Source organism: Periplaneta americana, chromosome 16 (genome assembly GCF_040183065.1).
Source record: "Periplaneta americana isolate PAMFEO1 chromosome 16, P.americana_PAMFEO1_priV1, whole genome shotgun sequence".
Taxonomy (NCBI): domain Eukaryota; kingdom Metazoa; phylum Arthropoda; class Insecta; order Blattodea; family Blattidae; genus Periplaneta; species Periplaneta americana.
This window is the reverse complement of record NC_091132.1, coordinates 75628728-75649202: the sequence shown is the minus strand read 5'-3', so window position 1 is coordinate 75649202 and position 20475 is coordinate 75628728. Positions and strand designations below refer to the sequence as shown.

Here is a 20475-nt window from a genome sequence, read left to right as displayed (position 1 = left end):
TCAGTTGTTAGCACTAGGATTGCTACTATCGCACAGTCTATTATTCCTATCCTAGTACTCTCAGTTGCTAACCACTTGGAGCATTGTATCGCGAGAAATGCAACAACCTCAAGCTTCGTGACTGTATACTAGACTGTGGCTATATACTGTACATTCTATAGGTCCTCTGCAATTTTTCATGCTAAACCCTCTCATGATGGTTTTCATTGCATGAGAATAATCGGTATTGCAAAACTAATTATTAATGAAGAGATGTATTTTGACCTTTCCTGCTTTGTAAAATATTTAAGAAAAACGAGGTTACGAAGGTTGATTGTACCTCCATCTCGTGTTACGGAGAGGAAAAAAAATCAGTCATTGAATGTTTGTAGTTCAGTGCAAATGACAGCCCTCTAAATCCAACCATCAATAAGTCATGATTTTCTTATATTTTTCTGTAAATAAAGTCCAAATCAAACTTATCCTTACTAAATCAATATCACTTCCTTCCCCCTCAAAATTATTAATAAGCTGAGATAACTGAAATCCGTGACAAGTTCTAACTGAAATGAATTCGACATTAGTGTATGATTTAAGACTTCCACAGTTTTCAGTCTAGAGAGAGGTTTTTGATTATTTGCACGGTCATAGATGTAGAGACAACCAACATTTAGCAGCTACATACTACCTGCTCCATTATCACGGAAAGTAGAAAAAGAAGCAATCCATGTGTTGTATCTATTACCAAGAGCTACTGTCTGGTAACGAATAAAACAGTTAGGGTACTCCTCTGCCCTAGTTACAGAGCAAATGTGTAGTGAAGTATTGGATGTGTGTACATTTTTGACATGGTGCAAAAAAAAAAAAAACCCTTGTAACTTTACATTAGTGTGTTAAAGATATATTGAAAATAATATATTTTCACTAAGCAACTAATTTCGAATATTATTTCCCACATTAGACTTCCCCATTTTCTTTAAGGCTATATTTTTTTCTCTCTTGTATGGAGGAGGAACCCGAAGGCTTACACTACAGCCTAAGGCTTATTGTGCTTACCATTACTATTCTGTGAATGATTGGGTAGCCTAACGGCTGCGCTTTTGTACAAGTACAGCACGCCGCACTGTGAACTTAACCTGCGCTATTGTATGGATGATGATATGTGAATTAATGATGGCGAAATGAGTCTGAGGTTCAACGCCGAAAATTACCCAGCAATTCTGCTTCATTTGGTTGAGGGAAAACCCCAATCTGGTAATTTGTTCCAACCACACATTTCATAGCCAGACGCGCTGACCATTACTTCACAGCAGTGGACTTCTTTAAGGCTTAGATATTTCAATTTTTATGCCTTTTCATCTTTTGCTTTGTGTATTACATTTTTAGTACATTGGAATATATCAGTCCCCTAACTGCCCATTGTGCAACTCAAACCAAGAAATGGATTCGGAACACCTCAAAATCTGTGCTTCATTGGCTGGTCATGATAATATCTTTGAAAAATATTGGAGTGCAAGAGGTCAAATGACTTTATTGTCAAACGCCTGGCATTAGAAAACAACAACAACATATTACGTTGGAAAATGGAAGAAAGAAAATGTAAACAGAAATAATGAAATCTATAAAAAAGAAATATATCTTGACCAAATTACAGATTCTCACATTCTGTAAAACTTTTACTGGAATTGGAGTCTTGTTCTTTCATTAATCAAATTTCCTTCAAACAAAAATTATAATTACTAGAACAAAATTTCCTTACATTATCAATTTCTCCAATATCGCCTCTCATTTTTTTTGTATGTGCGAGCTTTTGATTTTTTTTTTTTATTAGACGCTATAGAAATACTGTTCTGCATTTAATTTATGGTAACTCGTTATTATAGGTAGTTGTTTGTCATTGTTTTTTCAGTAATTGAGCACTCTCTTTTTCTTTGAAGCTCTCAAGTTCCACGAAGTTTTTCAATGCAGGTAATAATATTTTACTGTTATTACAAGAATGAATCAATTCTGACAGTTGTAAAACATGGTCTAGTCGCAGTGTTGCTTTTCTACTGGGTAACAAACAAGCTGATTTAAATGTCTATAAAATAGGTTTAATACACTATGAGTGCACGCGTGCACACAATCTCTCTTGAAATTATTTACTACTAATAAAATGTAAATAATGAAACAAAGCATACTGAAAGAATACATTTTCTAACAATAAATGTGGGTAACCTAATGGTACAATACTCACTCATTCGAGAAAAAATAAATAAATAATAATAATGACGTAAAATAGTCACAACACTTGGACCATTATGAATCAAATTACAATGCTCCGGGAAAAATAAATCTGAATAAACACCATACAAGTCTTTGGAATTAGGCTTTTGGGTAATCCATCGTGTCCTGGGACTTGACAGTTCCAATGTTTCAGAACTACATACAGGTTCCATCATCAGAGTATTTCGTGTACATGCACGACAAATTTTTTCTTAAGAGCTAAACAAAACTTAGGATTATTTGCTGAATTCTTATCACTGCCATTTTACTTCAAAGAGTTCACAGAGCTGCAATGCTAGAAGGAAACTGAACAATAAAAGCAAAGTTAAGAGTTATGTCATACTAAATTTAATTAGTGGATAAACTGTTAAAAATAATATGACTAATGCACAATACCACCTCCTACTTCCTATGTAAAATACAGAAAGTAGGATACAAAACATTGAAAAGTAAGTACATCAAGGAGGATTGTATTATTAACAGAGAATACCAGTATCCATTTTACAAGAATATTCGAAATATATGTGAATGAAATTAAATTAATTTATGAAACTGTAACCAAAAGCTACTGAAATACAGGGCATACATTTTATCTTTCCACGCATGTGGAAGTGACAGTGCACAGTGCAGCCCATAACGAGGGTTTGGTTATGAGTAAAAAATATGAGAGATAACCTGTAGAATGAACAGTGTTTTTACAATCTGAAATTGTGAAAGTACTAAAAAAAGTTTACTTTTTCAAAGACGATGTTCAAAGTGTGCTCCATTTTTGCCGCAAGATAGACATTGTAGCATCTAAATATATTTTGATTCACAGATTGCAGCTCTGCTTCCCAAAATGCTGGCTATTTCTTCTTGCATGCTGTTTTGCAGTTCGTCCGAAGTTCGTGGATTTGATTTATACACTCAGTCTTTCAAATTCCTCCACAAATAAAAATCGTATGGTTTTAGGTCTGGGGACCAAGAAGGCCACAATCCTCAAAGACATCAGTAATCGCATGCAATGACATTGCAGCTGTATGAGCTCTAGTCCTGTCCTGCTGGAACCCACCATACCTTCATTCTTTGTTTAATTGAGGGAAAAACTGATCCAAAATTAAGATTTGTACCTGCCAGCATAATTTTTTGTGGAAAAAAAAAAAAAAAAAGAGATGATTATTTGTTTCGCACTTATGGCACACCACACACTGATATTAGGATCAAGTCGTGGACCTTCGTGTAAAAATCTTCAACTATCTACTGATAAGTGAGTGTTAATTCGTCAGTGCAAGTAAAGCCACGCTTCATCACTGAAAATCACAAATTGTAGATCTAAATGGCCGTCATTTGCAGACTGAAAAAACCAGTTGCAAAAATTGATTCTCCTCTTTAGGTCCCAGGGCTCTGAGGTATGCACTTCTGTAACCTTATATGGATTAAATTTTAGTAATTTTGTAGCATTATGTGCTGATGCATGGTTGATCCCCGCTTGTTGTGCTAACTTCGAGAGAAATTTCAGTGGCGATTGTTCTATTCGAGCACTGATATCATCCAACTTTTCCTCTGTTAAAACATGTCTTCGTCTTCTTTTATTGTCCAATACTGAACCAGCAGTTTTGAACTTATTTACTATTTTATGATCTGTAGTCTAATTTTCTGACTCTTTGCTCTGTTTTAAATCTTTGACTTAAGCAATAAACACAAACAAAGAAACGATACTCAATGCCGCATACAATAACAGATAGACCACATCTGTGGTATACGGGTCAACATGCTGGTCTCTTACGCAGAGGGCCCGGGTTCTATTCCCGGTCGGGTTGAATTTCCTGGTTGAGGTTTTTCAGGGTTTTTCCTCAACCATAAGGCAAATGTCAGGAAATTCGGGCCACAACATCCCTGAATATCACCGGCCTCATTCATCACCGAAATCATATTCATAACAAGTCAGTAATACGTATACAGTCGCCATCTAGTTCACAACAATAGAACCAATCTCAACAAAAGTACACAGGCCTTCGGATTTCAACCAAAAGATTAACTCGTGATATGATCAAAGATGTTAAAGCGAGTATAAATAACAGCGAGGAAAAAAAAATAAAATAACAGATGTACTACTCTGAAACTCAACTCAATACTGCACATAATAGCAGACAACTGTCTTATTAGTGACTATGCATATGTCCTTTCTTAAATGGCAGCACACACAGCTACAGTACTTACTGCCGACTCAGGTCCCGTACGCAAAGGTGGAAAGACAAAATGTATGCAATGTACTAAATATTTCCTCTTCCAAATGTTGATTTATTTCACCTTGTTATAATATAAAGGAGGTAATGGGGAGTCACGTAATTATTTTGCACACACATATACATAATTATATAGTTCTCACTAATTGTATTGTCTTTACATGGACCACATAAAAATATCACTTTATTTTCCCAGACTTGGGAAACACTAAATGTCAGCACACAACACTCTTCTTTTAAAATATAAGTCTATACATAGTACAATATTAAAACTATGAAATATCTATGGTTCACGTAACATTTAGCATCAACATCATTATGCTGTTACTACACAACTTTATAACGTGCTTTGTTCATAATGTGGTGTGCTGAGCTCTGCAGTTTCAGCAGTTCCTCCTTTATTAGTCGTGTTATTTCAATCTTTGCTTTCGACACAGCTAGTTCATTTGTGCTCTCTATAGCAAGGTACAACTTTCGCTCTCCCTCAGGTGCTGGCTTGCCTGGAGTGAAGTATGTACCACGAACTGTGATTCCAGCCTCAGAGTACTCACTAATTTGAGCCAATGCTTCCTGTAAATAAAATATAAAGTGAAGTTAATGGTCATACCTAATTTCCTTATCTATATCTTTTATTTTTGTGGCTCTCGAAAAAATGAAGTGAAATTTGCCTATGCACACATCTAGTTACATGAACACATCTCCATGTGAATGTATATTAATACAGCTACAGCTTATTATTTTTCTGATCTTCAATGTTTGAATGGTTACTATATTTGCCATTACGCGAAATCTTTGAAAACTTAATTTCATTCCCAGAAAACACAAATCTTAAGAGGGTAATGTAGAAAAATTATATTTAACAGTGAAATGTCACAAAATTTGTTTCAACAAAATAGCCCCATCACGAAATTACTACTCGAAAACATGTTTCTTTTTTCATGAAATACTCGAGAAAATAAACAGAACTGTAATCCTTTCAAATAAAATAAAAAATTGAATTTTGCTATCTTCTGAAGCATTGCATCAACTGTAAACAATGATTCAACAAAATCTCTGCAGAAACCGAACAATTTGCATACTAGTTCTAATTTACAAGCTATCTGAATCAGATGAGAATCACAACAGTTTTGTTTCAACATGTCGTTGAGTGTTGTGGTTTCTGTCTCAAACATCGACAGTGAGAGAGGATTTTCGACATATAAAGATATTTAATTTGATCAACGAGTTCATTTGTCATGTTCAAATGTTGAAACCATTTTCAGCCTTTATATTCAAGAGCAGGATAGTTAAGTGCTGTAAACCGGTATAATACTTGCTGTTTGGTATCAGACTGAACTCGCCCAGTTTGTGGATTGGTCACTACTTTTCAAACCTTTTTCTAAAATTGTGTAAATTGATGTTCAAGTATTTTTGTTTATGTAATTTAATGTTCATAATATTGAAAGTATCAGGGAATTTGTAACAATTAATTAATAACCCCATTTCCAAGAAATATTTACTGGAATCATTATAAAATAAGAATCGAAACAGAGGTAAAATGTGTGTGTGTATCTAATGCCTACCCACGTCACTTGCGTGATTTGGGTTCCACATACTGCGGATAAATGGCAGGATTGTGTAATTCGTTTTTGACTGCATAAGAATGTACACCAGCTGAAAACCATCGAAGAATGGTTGCAGAATATGAAGAGACTTGCATAGGGAAATCAGCTGTAAAGGGTTGGTGTGTACAGTTTCGTTATGACCGTACATCTCTACAGGACAATTCACGACACCACTTCGGCAGGCCACATTATGCATGTGTAGTATCTGTGAAGAGCTATGTCGTGTACTAGGGTGGTGTATTTGTAAGTGTTCGTGTAAGTGTAGTGTAGGGAAAAGGTGAGGAAGGGAGAAGGGGAAACTCAGTGCTGGCACATAGCTTACTCATGTCGAATAGCACCAAGGGGTCGCTAGGCTTAACATCCCCATTCGACGGATGAATCACTATCAACAGTGACATATGCCTTCACTTCATAATCATCAAAAAATCACATCTCTAATCATTAGATCCGAAAAAATATACGAGTTCAAACTCTGCAGAGGACATTGTATTTAAAAAAAAAACAGATATTATTGAGGGTAATAAAAATCTTTACTGTTGCTTCCTTTGGAGAATAAATTAATCTGAGAAGTCCATGTTATACATTTACAATACAGGAAAGAACTCTGCCTTTGAAACAGGTGACTCCAGGCAAAATATGTGACCCGTTGCATGAAAAGGGATGTAAAGTTGTGAAAGGAAATTTTACAGAACAAAATAGCGAATTTCCAGTGTAAAAACTGAATTTTTATGTTCTGACATCTTGCACTACCTGTAGGCTTTTTTTACATACTAAACTAGGACGTAGGTTTACACAGTGCTTCTTAAATACCTAAATGTTTCTTATAGTTGCTAGGAAAACAAGTGAAAACTTTACTTGCATTTTTCTCGGAAAGTATATAATGTAATATCAACATTCAACAAGTAATGCATTAAAAACTATAGCACATAGGACCATGAATTTTTTTTTTAATTCTCAATATTTCATCCTCTTTTTGAAACTACAAAAAACAAAAAAAAATGAAAAATCCGACTTTAGGTCCATTTCCTGCAACTAGTCACATATTTTGATCACTTTATTTCCATGTCAAAATTCAACTTTGCTAGTTATCAGTCCCTCTTGCCTGCACTCCAATTAGTATGAGTAACAAATTAGCCTTAAAGGTATCCCCCACATTGGAATAACAGAGTCCATGAAGCTCTTAGGTGACAATAACTGAAGGTGTTAGCAACAAATCATATCATTTTGCAAATAGTGCAAACTTATGGCAGTACTGTTAAAATGTTCTAAAACATCTCGAACTAGTGGTGTAAAAAGGTAAAGGTATCCCCGTAACATGCTATGAAGGCATTTGGGGGGCATGGAGGTAGAGCCCCATGCTTTCCATGACTTCGGCATTTGAATGAGGTGGTGTGGTCGGCACCACGCTCTGACCACCTTTTACCCCCCAGGAAAGACCCGGTACTCAATTTTATAGGGGGCTGAGTGAACCTCGGGGCTGTTCTGAAAGTTTGGCAACGAGAAAAAATCCTGTCACCACCTGGGATCGAACCCCGGACCTTCCAGTCCGTAGCCAGCTGCTCTACCAACTGACCTAAATAAAAATATGACATTTCATTTACATATAAAGTATTTTTTTTTCATTGAAGATTTGTAAAATTTGGTTAGTTCAATGAAAATCAGCCAAGACTTGCTATGTGCAACAGGAGTATCACTTTAGAAGTACCAGTATGGGTAACAATGGTTACAAACTTCCTATTGGTAGATGTGGTTGGCATACCTATCATTTCTCCAAAACAGACGACAAAAGGAAAGTGAATAGTGCAAGATGGAAGCTTCCAAATGTGAACAATGTACTGTAATTCGTTTTTGACTGCAGAAGAACGTACACCAGCTGAAAACCATCGAAGAATGGTTGCAGAATATGAAGAGACTTGTATAGGGAAATCAGCTGTAAAGGTTTGGTGTGTACAGTTTCGTTATGACCGTACATCTCTACAGGACAATTCACGACTAGGACAAAATCTCAAGGCTATCATGAGAAATTCAATTCAACATGTTGATGCTCTCAACCGAGAAAATAGGAGAATAACAATAAGCGAACTTAGTTCATTAACTGAATATCAGCCAGGAAAATATTCATAGTATTCTCCACAAACACCTGCAGTATCACAAAGTTTATGCATAGCGGGTACCACTCTTTAACTGCTGAGCAGCAAGTCAAATGTATGAGAATCTACCAACAGAACTTCAATGATATCAGGAGAAAGGTGATCAGTTCTTGCATAGCATTGTGACATGTGATGAATTCTGGTGCCAACATTTTGAAGCACACTCCTAATGGTCTATTGCTAGTGGAATTTCTGGGCTGTCAAGAAATGATCAATTCCCAGAGCTATACAGACATTCTTGGTCATCTTAAGAAAAAATATCAAGAATAAACACCAAGGCCTTTTAACGAGAAGAGTGATTTTTCTCCATGATAATGCTTGAGTTCATGCTGTCAGATCAGCAGGGAAGGACAAAGGTTTTACTGGAAAACATTCCTGAATTTCCCTTACAGCCTAGACTTATCTGCATGCCATTTACATATTTTTGGAGACTTGAAGAAAAGTCTTAAGGGAACCACATTTCTATCAGATGAAGGGATGCAAAATGCTGTTTAACAATGGTTTACTTCCAGGTCACAAAGATTCTATAGAATCAGTATCCATCACCTAGTGTCACAGTGAGAGAAGTGTGTTGACAGCCGTGCTGAATATTAAACAGTAAATTTGATTTATTTCTAATCGGGTTTCATTTGAACGACCTAGCTAATACATATGTGTACATACAGTAACCATACAACCATTCTACTCCTAGTAGTTTATGCTCCACAGTTTGTTACCCAAAGATTAAAAACATTTTTAAATTTTATACAGATTGTGAGAACGAAAATATTATGCTGCACTACACTGTATTTGAAACAGTACTAAACTTGCTACACACTGCAACTCCTACTGAACTGCAATGGCATGGGGGAGGGGAGACGATCCTCAGTTGGTAGATGTGGTGAAGGTTAATAGTTAGTTAACCTCTCAAATCAATTTAATAATAAATTACAAACAGATGCATAAGCTTCACTGCCAACCGTCTCATATATTAGATAATATATTCAAACTAGCAAGATATATCTGCTTACATTAAATTATTTTTATAAATAATTTGTTAACAAACTTCATATTGTTTCTTAAGCCAATAATTTAGTTACTATACTATGTTTCATTCTGGGAAGAAAAATATTTTGAAGAAAATATAATAGTTCTTCCTTTGCAGCACTGACCTTGGATGTAACTCTCCATCGAGCCTGTTGAGGGAAGTCGTTAATCTCCAACTCCTCCTCATATTTACGGAATGTCTCCACCTGCTCTTCTTCTGCTTTGTCATCCTCTTCCTTGGGCTGGTAGTTGAGTTTGGTGTTCAACTTGGCTGCCAGCTGTTCGGCTACAGTCTTTGCCTGTAAAAATGTTGTTTGATGGTAATATATCTCCTGAGTCAGATCAGCATAATAATAATGATAATGATGATGGTGATGATGATGATGATGATGGCTTTGATCATAATAATAATAATAATAATAATAATAATGTATGTATGTATGTATTTAATGCTCAACCAGATTGATTCAACATCATTTAGTTTCTGACAGACCAGTGCAAAGTCCCCATAGAGGATTTAAAATTTACAAGTGTTTTACAAACATTTAAATGTTCCCAATTCATAACCATAACCACTGTTCATTTTGAAAAACAGAAATAACTTACGTGAATGAATTTAAAACTTCACTTAATGATACCAAGACCCAGATTGAGGAACACATTCAAATGCACCTTATACAAGGAATGCTCTGCATCCAGTGAATTTCTATGTTGTATAAATGAGTAGGCCTATTTACAGTAACATCATCCGTTTCATGTAACACCGGAATAATGACAATTTAGTGGGAAGGGAATGTTTTAACACGTCCTTAATGTGCTATGCTTAAGTAAGCAATGTACTAAGGTGATCTGCTGATCAGCAAAGATGCCATCTAGCTATTTCTACACTTGCTAAACAGGGGTTCAGAGGTGCATAACATTTAACATGGATAGTTATATGAGATGTATACACAAGAGAGCTTATACAGCACTTACTGATAACATTTTGTGTTCCAACGGTATATAAGTGGATATGATGGTAGGGATTGGATTAATCTGGCTCAGGATAGGGACCAATGGCGGGTTTATGTGAGGGCTTACAAGCCATAAAGGTTCCTTAAAAGTCATTTGTAAGTAATGGTGTATAAGTCCTGTGTAACATTTATACACTATTTATTAGTAAGGCTGTATGTGTATTTCGAAGTCTTGGTCCTCTTAGTGGTCTGAGTTCATTTGTTACTTCTTCCAAGAGTCTCTTAATTTTGTTTATCTTTAGAGATATTACTACATGTATTATCCACTTTTAACCTTAATTTTTTCAATTACATTAAGCTCGCTGTAGACACTGTAAATCTCTTCGTTTGTTAATCTTCGCCATTCTGAGCTGACTGAGTCAAACACTGCACTAAGTATGTTCTTCAAAATTTTATATTCCAACCTTTTAAGCCACTCTAATGAAAAATTATCTCTGCATGACTATTCCCGTTTTTCCTCCGTTATCCTCAAATATCATAATTATGTCACATATCAAATTAAATTAAGATAACCTATCGAATTAATGGCAATGAATTTGTATATCAGAAATATCTTCCGAAAATCTCAAATCCTGTTCCCAGAACTATTTAACAACGTTACGAATATAACCGTGTTGGTGACTCAGTACTAGTGTGTTGGGCTTGTAAGCCAGGGGTTCAGATTCAAAACCATCCTAAATTTATAATTTGTGTTGGACAAGTCCATAGTCCAGGCAACACAGAGGTTTCCTCCAGATACTCTGATTCCCCTGTGACATCTCAACAATTATCCATCATCATCCACATCCATTACAACTGTAATGTAGATTTACCACCTGTGGTGCATTTTGGATAGTCTCTGACAAACTAAGTAGTCTATACTTCTTGACACTAGTGACATCTATGAGCCCACTAACAGAGATTGGGACAGTAATGATATACATTAAGTGTCATGATATTGGAGGGGGGAGGAAGGGGGTTACGAATATGAATAAACTTCAAGGTAAACATATTCATCCTATACCGTATGTGTTAAAATGCATTCAATGTATTCTCAATCAAACACATAGATTCTCTAGTATATAAATCTATAACACCCTATGTAGTTTTACTGAAGTCTTGTATCAATGGTCAAAATATTTTAAATAAAATGGCATCATTTAAATTACCTGTATCTATAATACACCCAATTTAATTTATGAAATATGACTTAATAAGAGAAAATTGTGTGATTCTGAAAGAATTCTATTTCGACATTCTGCATACAGCATTCTCAAACCTCCCACTCACAAAAAAATTCTCAAAATTCCACTTTTCTTTCTAAAGGTATGGTCACACGTCGCTACTTTTGCAGCACTGCAGTACAAAAAACTGTGACATGTGAACAACGATGCAACCTGAAAAGTAGCAGCTGCCAAACCTGCTGCCCGCTAATTTTTCATGCTGCAAGCAGCTTAAAAGTAGCGACATGTGAACAGGGTTCTCAGGGTTGCAGCCGCAGCATTTTTTATATCGGTTTTGTTGAAATTTTTGCTGCAGTTGCGACCAGTGTTGCCACCCAAATGTGCCAATGATACTTTTATTGTTTGGATATATTTTAATGTTAGATGTGATGAAAATAAATGATTTGTAACAGTTACTAAATGTACAACACAGTCTGAGTATATTTGCTGACGATATAATTCTTTTTTTTTTTTTAATTTTCCGTAGCGTAGTTTCAAATGGGAGAGTTGCCAACATTGATTACGTGAATATGCTGTTGGTTATCATTTAAGTACATAGGCGTTTTTAATAGCTTTATAGTAAAAATAATGCCAATTTCTGAATACTAGTTAGGACAGAAAAGCAAATAATAGATAAATAAGCTATCGCATGAGTTTCATAAAAATGCAAACATAACCACAAAATGTATATTGAAAAGTCAACACGGAGATGGAAAGCTGCAGCATGACTGCGGCTGCAAAAGCAGCGCCTTGTGTGTGAACAGACTCGCAACCTCTAGTTGCAACTTTTGCAGCGTTCGGGTTGCGCAGTATGAAAAGTAGCGTGCAGTGCACTACTTTTGGCTTACGTGTGAACACGACACGCAACTTTTGCAGCTGCAGTACAAAAGTTGCGCAGCAAAAGTAGCGACGTGTGACCGTACCTTAACTATAATGAAGTCTGAAGCCAAAACTAGTGAGTTGAATGAATTGATACACTCAAAGGGCTACAGAAAAAAGTAGATATGGTTAGTAGGCCTATACAGCAATTGCAACTCAGAGGAATCAATTTCTGAATGTCAAAGTCCTAAGTTACTACAGTGCATTGGCCCCTATAATATGTATCGCAATAATAATTATTATAGATTTCATGGAAGAATGGATGGTATTTTCTATGTATAGGAACATGGCACAAATTCTGAAATACAAGACTTCCATTATAAATCAACTGAACGGTTTCATGAAAAAATGCACAAAGGAGTTAGCATTTTTACTTCCTGTAGCTCAATAATAAGCTAGGTATATGCTTACTGTGATAAGAGGCTGTGATCCACCACCCTTGAGAATGGCTTCTGCTGCCTGTTGAGTGGCTCCCTTTGCCTCTGCTCCAAGGTTCTTGGCCATATTGATGCGTGAAGCAAGACGACGTGCTAGTTCTAGTTTGTCAGTAGCTGATGGTATCAATTGATTGGGCATCACTGGAAAGAGAACACGACTGTGTCATAACAGAAGAAGAAGAAGCAGCAGCAGCAGTCATCACTGTCATCTCTGAACGAATTGACATACAAAGAAACAAACTTGGTGCCTGAGGATGTCTATCTTGACACATACGTCAGAAACTGCTTATAAATAATTTTTTTCTTAAATACCAAATCTATTTCAATGTTAAGAAACAATATACAATCATTCTAAACATTTTGGCGTAGAATACGTCTTTCTCCTCACCAAGCATAGGCATCCATATGGAATCTGTAGTGTAACAAAATATAGCGAAATTTTCAAATGCTTACTGTAACAACACTATGAGCCATAGCTGTCTGCTAATGTTAATAGTAGTTAGGCAATGAACGAATGTAACTCGTGTGATCACATCCAATCATACCACCTCCCCCCACTAAAGGCATGTAAAATCAGCAGTGCCTCTCAGTAATATCTCGGCATCGAGAGCAGCTACAGATCTGTGCGACCACTCATTTAATTTGTAATCGCAAGATCTGTAATATTAAAGTGATAATGGACACACACAATACACTTTGAGTGAACCATAATGAAAAATTTGTTGTAAGTTGGGACTAATTTCAGAATGTAGCTTCACATGAAGAGAAAATATACTGCATTCCTTTCATTAATTATATTTCTTATCATAGACCTTTACCTATCACATAGACTTAGAAGTAGTAGAAGGTAGTTTTGCAAGAATGAATAGGATTTCTTTAACTGTTATGGTCTTGGGGCATATTTGAATGTTATAATAATTTTAAAGTTTATTTTTCTCTCATATGAAGAAATGTAGGTCAGAATAATTTTAGTATACTTCAATGAATCTGATAGAGTAGCATTATTATACATCTGTAAGAAAGTCTGAAATTTTCACAAGTTTGTTAAAATAGTTCTTTTATGTTGTCAGCAAACAGCTGGAAACATTAAGAAGACTGATTAAAATAGTTCTTCTACAAAGTGTACTAATAATTATTTGGGAAATGTAGGTTTCGGGAAGCAGGTTTTAGAGTCAAATGTATATTATGACACCACGATTTAAATAAGTGCATTATATTCTCGGAATATATTGGTATATAAATTATATATAGAAAATTATTCAGAATATATAAGCAAATAAAAAAATATAATTCTTTACCCTGTTAAGGACCAACTCCCTTTAAGAACATATGTTTTTTCCTCGTTATTCTGTGATTGAAAAATGCACTTTTTGGGGTTATAGGAAGTGAAAATGAAAATATTTGGGGCTAAGATGGATGAAGTTACAGGAGAATGGAGAAAGTTACACAATGCAGAACTGCACGCATTGTATTCACCTGACATAATTAGGAACATTAAATCCAGATGTTTGAGATAGGCACAGCATGTAGCACATATGGGCGAAGCCAGAAATGCATATAGAGTGTTAGTTGGGAGACTGGAGGGAAAAAGACCTTTGGGGAGGCCGAGACGTAGATGGGAGGATAATATTAAAATGGACTTGAGGGAGATGGGATATGATGATAGAGACTGGATTAATCTTGCACAGGATAGGGATCGATGGCGGGCTTATGTGAGGACGGCAATGAACCTGCGGGATCCTTAAAAGCCATTTTTAAGTAGGTATAGGAAGTAAAAAGAAATGGTGCAAAAAAATTGGCAAAATGAAAACAATTTCTATTATCTATCGTATTTCGCGAATTTCACACAATTTTTTCACAATATGATATATCTGCTTATTCTTCATACCTGGAGCTCCAGGATTCATTCCGATAGGCGCTTTTATTTCCTTAACAATTCTCTTCGGTGCCAGCATGTTCTCAATTTGCTGGTCAATATCATGCTCCAAATCCTCATCATCTGAATCTTGAAGACCTACAAATTATAAATCAATTAGTAACCAAGTCATATTCAATACAATCTGAAATAATTAAGATATATACATATATGTAATTACCAAGAGCAGCTTTCTGAAACTTCTTCTTTTCGCTCACCATCATGGCCTCTGCTTCATCAAACTTAAAGCCCTTGCCACTGAATCCTCCACCAGTGTGCACCTTCTTACCCTCCTGCAAATCAATTCATAAATGTAGCATTGGCGGCCAATACAATAAAAATAGGTACAGTGCACTGCATTGTCTAAGGACAAAATAAGCTATAAAAGCTTTATTATAATTGATTGTTCTGAAATATGAAGGTCCAAATCACAATATAGGCTACTTACTGCAGCTTGTTTTGCCTTGTAACGATCCCATAGCATTCTTAAAGGATCAGGTACAGGTACCAAAGACAACTCCAGAGCTCGGATGATGTCCCCAGCATACCTCTCTTGTTCAGGTGTAATGAATGTATAAGCAAAGCCCTTGTTACCTGCCCTATAAGAAAACAATGCAATTTATTTTGTAAGTTATATTTAAACAAGTAGTACTAAGTTTAATGGTTCATTCTTTGAAAAACATTCTCAATAATGTTAAAATATGAGACAGGACACTGGACCCTATGGAAAGTAAACACCTGCAAGGAGGACAATGGAATAACAGAGAAGAATAGATTTTGGCCATCGAAAGTTATCTGACATCGTAAACCAATTTTATATATAATTTGAAAAAAAAAAAAAAATTCAAATTTTGTTTTGTTCTTTAGGACATATCAGGGAACTTCGTTTTTGTGGAGTCCGGCATACCATTAACCATGCATGAGCAATATTCATCTGCTACAGAGCACATGGACTAAAGAGTATAATAACTCTGATACCCTCTGACATGAATATGGACATGATATTGTTCCTGGGCAGGGCAGGGATGAAGGGAGTAATTGAAACTACAGCTATTTAACTGAACATCGTAACACTGAACAGGTATGTCTACTCTATTACTATTTAAGTATACATCTTATTTTTATTTTACCTCTATCAAATATTTTTTATTTTTTAATCCAATGCCACCAGGTTGTCTTTCGACATTTCTGGTCTTCTCTCCTGGCCGTGGCTTAATTGTAACCCACTTCTAAGGTTGGGGCGCCTGGAAGGCAGAGTTACATTACCCCGATGATGTGATAGGATGATTATGATAATGTGGTGCCAGGAGAGGTGTTAAGTCTAAACTGTAGAATTAAATGTACTTTACAACATACAATTCTGCCTTTTATAATGCATTTATAACAGAAGAATATCATCTGTTCAGTACAGAGTTTTTAGAATTATATAATTTGCACCTCTGTAAGAACATATCAAATATATAAAATAGCAAAACATGATTTAACCATTAAAAGCTGTTTCTTCAAATAATTAATGCTATAAAATGATTTCGGAAAACATTTTACCCATAAATACAAAAAATTAATGCTATAAATTCACACCTCTATCAGTTGTAGACCTACATTACAATCAAGTTCAATTAAAAGCTACCTACAGAAGTTAATATAAGTACGAGAAAAAGTTTATAATGTGAAGAATAAATTTGAACAGTATGAAGGAGACGTAGATGGGAGGATAATATAAAAAATGGATTTGAGGGAGGTGGGACATGATGGTAGAGGTTGGATTAATTTTTCTCAGGATAGAGACTGATGGCGAGCTTATGTGAGGCCGGCAATGAACCTCCGGGTTCCTTAAAAGCCATTTGAGAGTAGGAAGTTATGTAATGAGGAGGCTACACAAAATCTTAAGCAAGCACAAATGAGAATGAACATTCATTACACTTCTCCTCTTTATTTCATCCATCTTTCACACCTGCCAGTTCGTCCACATCGATGAACATAATCCTCATAATGGTTGGGGCAGTCATAGTTGACAACAAGGATCAAATGTTTGACATCCAAACCACGGGCAGCCACGGAAGTTGCCACAAGAAGTCGCACCTTTCCAGACTTGAAATCGACAATGGTACTATCTCTGTCAAACTGATCAATGCCTCCATGCAGAGACATACACTGATATGAGGCCTTCATGAGGTCCTTGAGAAGGCTGTCGGCATTCTCCTGCTTGTCCACAAACACAATGATGCTGCCCAATCCTTGATAGTGACCAAGAAGCTCCAGAAGCTTAAGGAATTTTTGTTCCTCCTCCAGCACCACCACATGCTGCTCCACGTCCTTACACACGACACTGCGGCCTCCAACCTGCAGGAGCAAATCATAAGTAGAGGAGGGCGAATTTCTTGCTATTATAAGATACATATTTGTTTGCTGTTTAATTAAAAACGTTTATCATAACTTAAATTTCACTAAACATAGTTGAATAACAATGAAATCATAAACAAAATAAATATTAAAATATAAATAAATACTATATCAGAAAAAATCGATTTTGAGATACTCACAAACAAATATACGTTTTCAGTATCCTTTACACTGAAGGAAATGGTATTTATAATCTTTTCGCTGTAAAAAAAATCCTAATATAAACAATAACACGTGACTGAAGTGAGGCTTCATTGGCCACTGTTTGGCGCCATACATTCTCAGTACATGTTCCCGCCTACTGTTGTACATTCTGTTTCATGTTAAACATTTCCCGTTACTCGTCAAGTAGGCCTAACCTCACTACTATGCATTCATTTGCTTAGGAAACATTTACTTTATATTCTCCGCTTTTGAGAGGGTTTCTACTCTTATGTTTAATAACCAAACACACCCAGGATGCAGAAGTCATAATTCACTACCACGTGCTTACCAGAACAACTACGAGCTCAAGTGATGTCAGCTTGTTACAAGAACAGACTACCTCGGTATTACTGTTGGTATTCATCCGCGTTCATAGTACATAACAAAATATAAAAGTACTTTTTCTTTTACATATCGTTTTACACATGAGTGAAGTTACATGTTTAATCTTATTTAACAACTAGAATTAAATTTTTTATTTTCAAATAATACAAGATGACAGTTTCCAAATACGGACTATATTTTCCTGCGTCGTGTGAGTGTTTCGACTATGAGCCAATCACGGGTATGACAGTCACGTGCTTGTGTTTACATTAGGATTTTTCTTACAGCGAAAACAGTATAGCATGGTGAGTTTCTCGACATCTGCATATAATGACTTCTTCTAAACTCCTAGACCGACTTTTTCATATCAGTACTTATAAGTCAATTCAACTGAGAATGATACATAGTATATATAATAATTTTTACTACAAAAAAATGTGTATTTATTTAAAATATAATACAAAATAATGGCTTACTCAAAATTATTTTTTTAATCTGTTTCCTACAAAAGATAAACCTGTGACTGAGGTTCTGGTTGATATATACATCTGTTATTAGGCAGTACATCTCACTTGACAATATTTTAGTCACTACATTAAAGGTGTGCTGGTAAACTGTGCACCATGTTGTTTAGATTAGTAAATGGAACGAAATTAAATTTAAATGTAATTTTAATTCTTGACGGAAGTGAGAATGAATAGTTAGCAACATATTCTTAAGAATTTCTTTACATTATCTCAATGATTGACAATCTGGAGATTCATCAGTTACTCTGTATGAAGGAACAAAACTAAAATTTCTTACCACTATCTAGTACAGAAGCTCTTTGTCTTGAAATCACAACAAATTATTTTGTGTTATGATTAAAATTTGTCGGTTAGAGAAATTCACTACAATATTCTCTTTGGTGACTAAGAACAACACAACAGAATCAGATAAAATATCTATGAATGAAATATAGCATATAAATGTAATAAGCTATAAATTATTTACATGTTAAATAACTTGAGAAATGGGACAAAAAATATTAGACTGAGCAAAGTGACTCTATGGTAAAACATTAGACTCACATTTGGGAGGTCCAGATTCAAACCCTGTGGTTGACCAATCTGACAGGTTTCCCTCAGCCACAAAGGCAAATGTCGAATTGGAAATTTACATATCATGATTCATCACCACCTTAATCACCATTATCATAATCATTAAATAAAACTGAAATCAGGTAAATGAATATAAGCCATATATCATATATAACAACAGTCCAAGGTCTATTGACATACCCAAAAAGATCCTACACACGTGATATAACCTAGATGTTATAAATTGTACCTAAATAAATAAAATTTAACAAAACAAAGAATAATATTCAAGATAAAAACTAATATGACTAAATGCTTGGAAATAAAATTAAGAAAAGGATGGCACAAAAGAAAAAGTTAAATTAAAGATATATAAACAAATGCAATCCACTCTGAACAACATACCTGGATTTCAATTGGCTTTGTAAGAATACGCCGTGCAAGTGCTTCCATCTGCCTAGGGAATGTAGCACTGAACATTACAGTCTGTCGATCAGGCCTGATATTTTCAATGATTCTCATCACCTGGAAGAGGAAGAAGATATAATTATTCACTATGTGATGGAATTACACAAGCTCTAGATCAAATTAGTATATCTTACACACTTCAAATTACTATAAATTTGCTAGGAAACAAATATTTCATTAAAATTAAATATTCCCTGTTCCAAATCTAAAGCCTTAATGTCGCAGGACATTAACAATATGCAATTTCAGAATAGCACAGCACAATTAGCTACCATTCTGCATAGCACAAGTGAATGATCTATACTGAGAATCATGTAAGAGTAATTCCTAAAAGACTAAATGGCCGCCTCTTCAGTGTTGCCAACTAATACTAGATATCACCAAAAGAGGATAAAATCACACAATGCCATGTATAATGATAATGATAATAATTTAATAATAATAATAATAATAACGATGTCTTGCTTATTTACCACATCTCATCTTTATGTTGGGGAGGTGTTTTATAAAAGATTCAATAATTTGTGAAAGAGTATATTTTTCTTCTGAACCTCTCACACATTATGTTAGTAGTTTGTAGATTAGTGTATGATCTAACATTAAAATGTATTTTGTTTGACAACACTGACAACATGAAATTCATTGCTTTGATTAAACAGTTTACAAATCACGAGACATAACCTAAAAATGTATTTTGTTTGAGCACATGAAATGATTAGTATGAATTCCGAACACGAATGCCACTTTGAAATATATGCTTTAGAATATTTATTCCATTATTGTAATAGAAGTCTAAACACGAAAGAAATTAATTAAAATGTGAAATGGTATTTCTATTGATTACCCAAGGGCATGTATCACACGAAATATGTTATGTTTATTTACACTCAGCCTACTGGACTCTAATCTTGAAACTGTAACCACAACATAAAGCAACACATACAATAACTATTATGTATTAATATTAATACTGATATTAATTAATTATTAGTATGTTCAAATTTCACTAGCATCCAGTAATGGGCTCAGAAATCTAGAACAATTTGAATTTTCAGAATTTAAACCGACAATTTGTGTCACTGCTGCCAACAGTTATAAAATCACTACCAGTTGTTGTATTTCTCAGTATCGAAATTCGAAACGAAGTTGGCAAAAGAAAATTCAACCTGCAAACTAGAAAATAACCATAATCCACTAGCTTATGTAGTAATGAGGAAAAAATGGTTAGGTTTCACCCTTACGGTATTAAGTAAGTTGACCCAGACTATACCACTGTTTCCCTATCCACGTTCGGGTGGGGAT

At 35.1% G+C, this 20475-nt stretch overlaps 1 protein-coding gene across 1 annotated transcript in view; it reads right to left on the bottom strand.

The window, feature by feature from the left end:
• Positions 1-3376: 3376 nt before the first annotated feature.
• Positions 3377-20475, bottom strand: part of Prp5 (pre-mRNA processing factor 5) — a 33896-nt gene continuing 16797 nt past the window's right edge. Inside the window, exons 13-20 of the mRNA XM_069849587.1 lie at positions 19111-19230; positions 16650-17038; positions 15144-15294; positions 14877-14988; positions 14669-14794; positions 12755-12921; positions 9375-9548; positions 3377-5039 (exon numbers count right to left, since the gene is read on the bottom strand). Of these exons, the coding sequence (XP_069705688.1) occupies positions 4797-5039; positions 9375-9548; positions 12755-12921; positions 14669-14794; positions 14877-14988; positions 15144-15294; positions 16650-17038; positions 19111-19230 (1482 nt within the window). The 3' untranslated portion in view covers positions 3377-4796. The remainder of the gene's footprint in view (positions 5040-9374; positions 9549-12754; positions 12922-14668; positions 14795-14876; positions 14989-15143; positions 15295-16649; positions 17039-19110; positions 19231-20475) is intronic.